The sequence below is a fragment of the Eriocheir sinensis genome, chromosome 69 (assembly GCF_024679095.1).
Source record: "Eriocheir sinensis breed Jianghai 21 chromosome 69, ASM2467909v1, whole genome shotgun sequence".
NCBI classification, from domain to species: domain Eukaryota; kingdom Metazoa; phylum Arthropoda; class Malacostraca; order Decapoda; family Varunidae; genus Eriocheir; species Eriocheir sinensis.
The window spans coordinates 5747114-5754613 of NC_066577.1; the positions used below are offsets into that span (position 1 = coordinate 5747114).

Sequence of the window (7500 nt, forward strand, 5' to 3'; positions counted from 1 at the left end):
AAACGTAAGACTTGACAGGTATGTGTCTGTTATGCTGATGTTGAATTACGGGCTCAAAACAACGAAAGGAACAGACAAGTCAGTGCGACAGGCGCGTCGTAGTAACCCCTCGGAAAGCAAGCAGCACACTGGCCTTGGCGCTGGGGGGGGGGGGGGAGACAGAGTGTAGGAGCGGCGGCAGGCCAAACCGGTAAGTTGGTGCGCCGAACACGACGCCAAGGCGGACGCCTGGCGAGTTGGCGGTGTGTCTTTCGCTGCTAACAGCGCTAACGTTTGGTTATAAACACTCGTGTCACGATAACATGGATATGGTGGTATGTTGTTATCACTGTAAAGTTAAAGGTAGAAATTTTGTTGATGTACTAATTGCAGGAATGAGAATCTATCACTGTATTATACCTCGAAAAGAATATGTGTGTATTTCCTTTGTGTGGCGGCAGAGGGCAGACCAAGGACACTATAATAGTCTCCTTGGGGCAGGCGCTGTCCAGTGCCCAGCCCGGCTCAGGCAGCACAACAACAGTCCCGCCACCACCACCACCTGACCTCAGCAGTGCCAGCACGGAGCCAGCACCCTGCAGGTGTGCCATTCATTAATACTTTAACAGTTTCCTGACAGCAGCCATGGAGGGTACAAGTGTAGATATGCGGCCCCGCCCCACCTTGGTATTGCCACACTTGTCTTTGCCTATAAACAGCAGAGAGGTGAAGAACAGTCAGACCCAGACCCAGACACGACCGCTAAGTTTTGTTCCCCGTCCCGCAATTCACGAAGGGAATGTTTTACTGCTAGATTTAGGTGTGTTTGGAACGAGTTTGACGACCGTTTCCGTCGCCAATCAGTAGTTTTCCCATTAAATCACTAATGAAATGAGACTTCAATGCCTGGCGTGCACCCGTCGCCGCCGCCGCAAAATATCTCTCATGAAGGTTCAACTTGCTTACTCTTTCTATATTTCACTCACCGCTCACCAAGATCACAAGTGGACAAACTAGAACAGAACCAGGAAGATTAATGTTTTCCCTGTTCAGTATTGCCCCAGCGCGCATGCCTGATGGACAGCAGAGTGACTTTTTATTGCGAGGAAGTATTTCTCGCAACACCGGCCCGCGTCACCGGCTGATATATCTCTCTCTCTCTCTCTCTCTCTCTCTCTCTCTCTCTCTCTCTCTCTCTCTCTCTCTCTCTCTCTCTCTCTCTCTCTCTCTCTCTCTCTCTCTCTCTCTCTCTCTCTCGTCTCTATGCCTCAAACACGTGCTTCCTGTGCCTTAACCCCCCAGTCGCACCCCCCCCCCCCCTGAGTACTTCTATAAAGACACTGGAACCATTGGGGTGAATCAGTGTTCTTCGTCTTCCCCGCAGACCCGCACAGCGTCCTACGAGAAGCTCTGAAGCCGCCACGATGCGCTGGTCTCTGCCGGCACTCCTTCTGCTGCCCCTGCTGCTGGCCTGGGACACCACTTCGGTCAGCCGCGTGTGTGGGTGTAAGACTGGAGACCATCCTATCCAACAACCCAACCCTGCTTCTGCTCCTGACCTGCTTTCGGCTATAAGAAATCCCTGGATACGCCACCGTCAAATCCCTCAACCTACAACTACAACCGCTGATCCTGACTACCTCGATGTCAAGACTTTGCCCCCTCCATCGTCCCCTGCACAACCGTCTGTAAGTAAAGGAGGCTTTTCAAGTGTTGAATAAAATGAAAAATAAGAGCCAGGGTGTTGCACGTTTTAAAGGTTTAAGTGTCACGCTATACTTAAGTTTTGGGTACAGAGGCAGAGGGCTTGCATCCTCTTCCGCCTGGGGCAATCCATGATAACTATAAATCTATGGACGAGGCTAACTTTTGACTAATGACGGATCCTTGTTTACCGAGCAGTTGGCGGTGGGCAGTCCTCTGTCCATTAAAGAATGTCTTGTACGTGATGAATATGGCAACTGGAGAACTGATGCAAAATGTCAACGTAAGATAAATAAGGCGACACAGACGACCCCACTTAGATAAAAAAAAAAAGCCACATCGCCCCAAGACGACCAGCCACACCACACCTTCACGACCACTAACAGCCACACCACACCATCATGACCACTAATACCAGCCACACCACACCATCACGACCACTAATACCAGCCACACCACACCATCACGACCACTAATACCAGCCACACCACACCATCACGACCACTAATACCAGCCACACCACACCATCATGACCACTAATACCAGCCACACCACACCATCACGACCACTAATACCAGCCACACCACACCATCACGACCACTAATACCAGCTACACCACACCCACGACCACTAATACCAGCCACACCACACCCACGACCACTAATACCAGCTACACCAGACCCACGACCACTAACACCAGCCACACCACACCATCACGACCACTAATACCAGCCACACCACACCATCACGACCACTAATACCAGCTACACCACACCCACGACCACTAATACCAGCCACACCACACCCACGACCACTAATACCAGCTACACCAGACCCACGACCACTAATACCAGCCACACCACACCATCACGACCACTAATACCAGCCACACCACACCTTCACGACCATTAATACCAGCCACACCACACCATCACGACCACTAACACCAGCCACACAACACCTTCACGACCACTAATACCAGCCACACCACACCATCACGACCACTAATACCAGCCACACCACACCTTCACGACCACTAATACCAGCCACACCACACCATCACGACCACTAATACCAGCCACACCACACCATCACGACCACTAATACCAGCCACACCACACCATCACGACCACTAATACCAGCCACACCACACCCACGACCACTAATACCAGCCACAGCACACCCACGACCACTAATACCAGCCACACCACACCATCACGACCACTATTATCAGCCACACCACACCATCACGACCACTAATACCAGCCACACCACACCATCACGACCACTAATACCAGCCACACCACACCCACGACTACACCCACGACCACTAATACCAGCCACACCACACCCACGACCACTAATACCAGCCACACCACACCATCACGACCACTAATACCAGCCACACCACACCATCACGACCACTAATACCAGCTACACCACACCCACGACCACTAATACCAGCCACACCACACCTTCACGACCACTAATATCAGTCACACCACACCCACGACCACTAATACCAGCTACACCACACCCACGACCACTAATACCAGCCACACCACAACCACGACCACTAATACCAGCCACACCACACCCACGACCACCACTAATACCAGCCACACCACACCCACGACCACCACTAATACCAGCTACACCACACCCACGACCACCAATACCAGCCACACCACACCTTCACGACCACTAACACCAGTCACACCACACCCACGACCACTAATACCAGCCACACCACACCATCACGACCACTAATACCAGCCACACCACACCCACGACCACTAATACTAGTCACACCACACCCACGACCACCACTAATACCAGCCACACCACACCCACGACCACCACTATTACCAGCCACACCACACTCACGACCACCACTAATACCAGCTACACCACACCCACGACCACCAATACCAGCCACACCACACCTCCACGACCACTAACACCAGTCACACCACACCCACGACCACTAATACCAGCCACACCACACCCACGACCACTAATACCAGCCACACCACACCATCACGACCATTAATACCAGCCACACCACACCCACGACCACTATAAACACTCGCCTGCGCCAGACCGGGCTGGGCCGACCATCAGGCCCCACCTGGAAGAAGCCTTGGGCCGACCATCAGGCCCCACCTGGAAGAAGCCTTGGGCCGACCATCAGGCCCCACCGGGAAGATGCCTACCGGCGCAATAGGCAACAACGTAAAAAAAAAAAAAAAAAAATACCAGTCACACCACACCCACGACCACCGTATGTCCTCTGGTGGTTGTGGCAAAGAAAGTGCTTCTTCCAGGGGTTTCAATGTGCAGTTCTAGCTGTGAGTTCACCTGTTGCCCAGCAGTTCCTTGTTGTCGTCGAAGAGGATATGCCACAACAAAGTTCAGCTCTTTATATTCACGTTCCGGAGCAGCGCAGGACGAGTCTTGGAGCGGCGCAGCGAACGGAACTTTCTTTGCTTGTAATTTCAATGTAGTGTTGCAACTTCAGTGACGAGGTAAAGAACTGAAGGCAGGACTATACAGTGACTCCCCTTTATTATTTGCATTGTAAAACTTGTTAGTTGTTTGCTAATTAATGATGTGATGTACTTAATGCATTCATGTGTAGCTGCTATAAGTATTGTCCTGTTGACACGCATGGATGGTCCAGGTATATAACAAAAACAATAGAGAGAGTTGATAATGTTAACTGATGGATAAATATGATAAAAAGTAATAACAACAACAACAACAACAACAACAATCTATTTCTCTCCCTCATTTCAAGTGTATGTTTCAGCGCTGGTCCCGTAGTGGTGTAAGGAACATGTATATAGCTACAGCACCACCACCACCACCAACAACAACAACAACAATAATCTATATACTCCTTCATTTCAAGTGTATGTTTCAGCGCTGGTCCCGTAGTGGTGTAAAGAACATGTATATAGCTACAGCACCACCACCACCACCACCACCAACAACAACAATCTATTTCTCTCCCTCATTTCAAGTGTATGTTTCAGCGCTGGTCCCGTAGTGGTGTACGGGACATGTATATAGCTACAGCACCACCACCACCACCACCACCAACAACAACAACAATCTATTTCTCTCCCTCATTTCAAGTGTATGTTTCAGCGCTGGTCCCGTAGTGGTGTAAGGGACATGTATATAGCTACAGCACCACCTAGTGAGGACAGGGACAGGAATGGATCTCTTGCTATGACGGATGCAGACTCGACGCTTTCGGGCGATGAATTGTTGCAGAGTAGTTGTTATGGCAGCTACGTGACCTCATGCTACACACACACACACACACACACACACACACACACATTCACACACACACACACACACACACACACACACACACACACACACACACACACACACACACACACACACACACACACACACACACACACACACACACACACACACACACACACACACACACACACACACACACACACACACACACATTCACACATTCACACACACACACACACACACTCACGGGGTCAAGACGTGTCACTTGGCGCTCCCCATAGCAGCCACGGGGTCAGTTTGTTGACCCTTTTTCTTTCTCTTTTTCTTCTCCTTCGCTCCCTTCCTTTCCTTTTAGTTTCGAGGGTTGTTAACCCTCGCGGGCTATATGCCATTGACTGGCCCGCCTCTTCGCTCCCCATTCCCCCCCCCCCCCCACCCTTCCCCTTGTTTTCAAGGTACTCATTGTTACAAAGAACACTCGTGAAATGTTGTGACACTATACAGACATACAGTGAGTGCAGTGGTTAGTGGTGCTGGAGGGGTAGTGAGAGCTGCGTCGCCAACACAACACCGAGGACACGCCCAAGCTCCGGAGCACGAGATCACCCAGTGTGACGGCTGGGCTTCACCCGCCGCCTTGTTTCATTCTTTTCCACAGACACGGGCGGTCACCACGTGGCTCGCCCATGTAACACCTTTGTTTGGGCCGGTATTTTCCGGATTCGGGGGATTTTTCCACCCACGCCGACCCAGCATGAACTGGATATTTACGGCTGGGGGGGAGCGGAATATTCCCACCCGCCGACCTGTTTCCCGCGCACGGGCACAGCTCCTCACACCAGCCGCGCGACCCGGGGTCAGTGTTGCCACCGGGCTGTTCTCTTTATTTATATCCTTCCTGCCCGTTTCTGAGTATTGTATGATATTACGTATATTTTATTTTATGTTTAGGATTGGATATATATGTACTGTATGTAAACTATGTATTTTGTGTTGTCGTGGGGTTTGTTGCCCCACACCGCCAGCGACGTCTGGCAGTCCGCTCGCGGGGAGCCGAGGCAGCAGTCACCCCAATGTAAGGAGTGACCCTTGGTCACTCGCTCTTCCCTTGTTTTCCCGTGCAACCGTCGTGTTGAAGGGAGGCCGGCTCCTCTCTCTCCTCTTTTGTGTCCCTGCAGCGCCTTCTGCAGGTTTTTTCCCGCCGGTAACCGTGTGTTTTCTTTTACGGGAGAGAGAGAGTCGTTAGTGTTGCAAGGTAAGGTTTTTGGTGTGTGTTGTCGTGTTTATCACGCTTTGCCGCGTTACGTGCTGCCTCCCTCGTTCAAGTGTTTTTTTGTTAATTAGTGTTTGTGCTTTGTTATTTGTTTCACGTTTTAAAGGAGTGGTGCACCTAAGGCAATCTTGGGTTTTACTTTTCTTTTGTAATTAATGTAAATATTAACTTCTTGTAAATATATATTATCTTTAGTTCATTTTGGCGTTTTTCTTTCCCATTTCCTTTGTTTTAAATTATTCATTTTCCTTTTATTTGTTGCTCGGTTCAGGGGAATAGAACCTGGTGTTTTGAGGCCTAACCTCCCTAGTTTTGTTTTGTCCTTGTTTTTTTGTGTACTTTTCCCGAGACCCCTGACCACACCAGTGTTACGACACTGGTGACGTAACACCAGCAGCAGAGGAATTAAGTTCAGTTCAGGTGGCAGGCAGTGAGGCAGCCTCGTCACTTAGGTCTGGAGCAAGATGTACGGCACCTTCATCAACGCTGTGCACTTGTTCCGAGAAACAGATATGACAACCAACCGGCCAGCAACCACCACCTGTGTCTCGCCGGCCCGGGCTTAGCACCTCCTCACTAAGCCTGGGTATCCCTGAGTGACCTCCCAGATACTGCCCACCTGCATCCCTCTGGGACCTGTCACCTGAACCCAGCACCCTACCTGAGGATTAACATCGCACTTGACCTCGCCGCCATCTGGAAGAATCCGCCCCCTCCTCCTTCCCTACCTAAACCTTTTCTCCTCCTCTTTTGTTCCCTTCATCCCATCACACTTTCCTATATTTCTTTCCGTATTCTGCCTTGGCTGTCCTGCGCACTCCTTCCTGGCCTCTCCTTTTCCCGTTCATTTAACTATTGCCTCACTCGTCCGCATCCCTTACAAGAACAAAATAAAAACAAACACAGGAGGAAAAAATTAGTATGCGTGGAGGAGGATATTGTAAGATAAAAACTTAACGTCCTTTACTTCCAACCAAACTCAGGGTCACGCCGTGCTTATTCTCTCGTCCTCACCTCTTCACTTCCTTCTGAGAGAAAGAATACAAAGAGCAAAGTGAAAAAAAGGAGAGAGAGAGAGAGAGAGAGAGAGAGAGAGAGAGAGAGAGAGAGAGAGAGAGAGAGAGAGAGAGAGAGAGAGAGAGAGAGAGAGAGAGACAGACAGACAGAGACAGCGAGAGAGAGAGAGAGAGAGAGAGAGAGAGAGAGAGAGAGAGAGAGAGAGAGAGAGAGAGAGAGAGAGAGAGAGAGAGAGAGAGAGA

General features: G+C 50.3%; 1 protein-coding gene and 1 long non-coding RNA gene across 5 annotated transcripts in view; one reads left to right on the forward strand and one right to left on the reverse strand.

Annotated features, from left to right (window-relative positions):
• Positions 1–309: 309 nt before the first annotated feature.
• LOC126988470 (uncharacterized) overlaps positions 310–7500 on the forward strand; it is a 13687-nt gene continuing 6496 nt past the window's right edge. The window contains exons 1-3 of one of the 2 annotated variants that reach the window (XR_007742019.1): positions 310–581; positions 1364–1667; positions 1882–2016. Coding sequence is in view for 1 of the 2 variants with exons in the window: in XM_050846598.1 (XP_050702555.1) it covers positions 412–581 (170 nt within the window). In the remaining variant the exon portion in view is untranslated. Of the gene's footprint in view, positions 582–1363; positions 1668–1881; positions 2017–7500 lie in introns of those variants that run through there. The other variant, XM_050846598.1, reaches the window with a different exon arrangement.
• LOC126988472 (uncharacterized) overlaps positions 2058–7500 on the reverse strand; it is a 13119-nt gene continuing 7676 nt past the window's right edge. Inside the window, exons 3-7 of one of the 3 annotated variants that reach the window (XR_007742037.1) lie at positions 3501–3565; positions 3221–3376; positions 3065–3158; positions 2613–2708; positions 2058–2580 (exon numbers count right to left, since the gene is read on the reverse strand). This is a non-coding gene — a long non-coding RNA (uncharacterized LOC126988472). The remainder of the gene's footprint in view (positions 2581–2612; positions 2709–3064; positions 3159–3220; positions 3377–3500; positions 3566–7500) is intronic. The other 2 variants (XR_007742036.1, XR_007742038.1) reach the window with 2 other exon arrangements.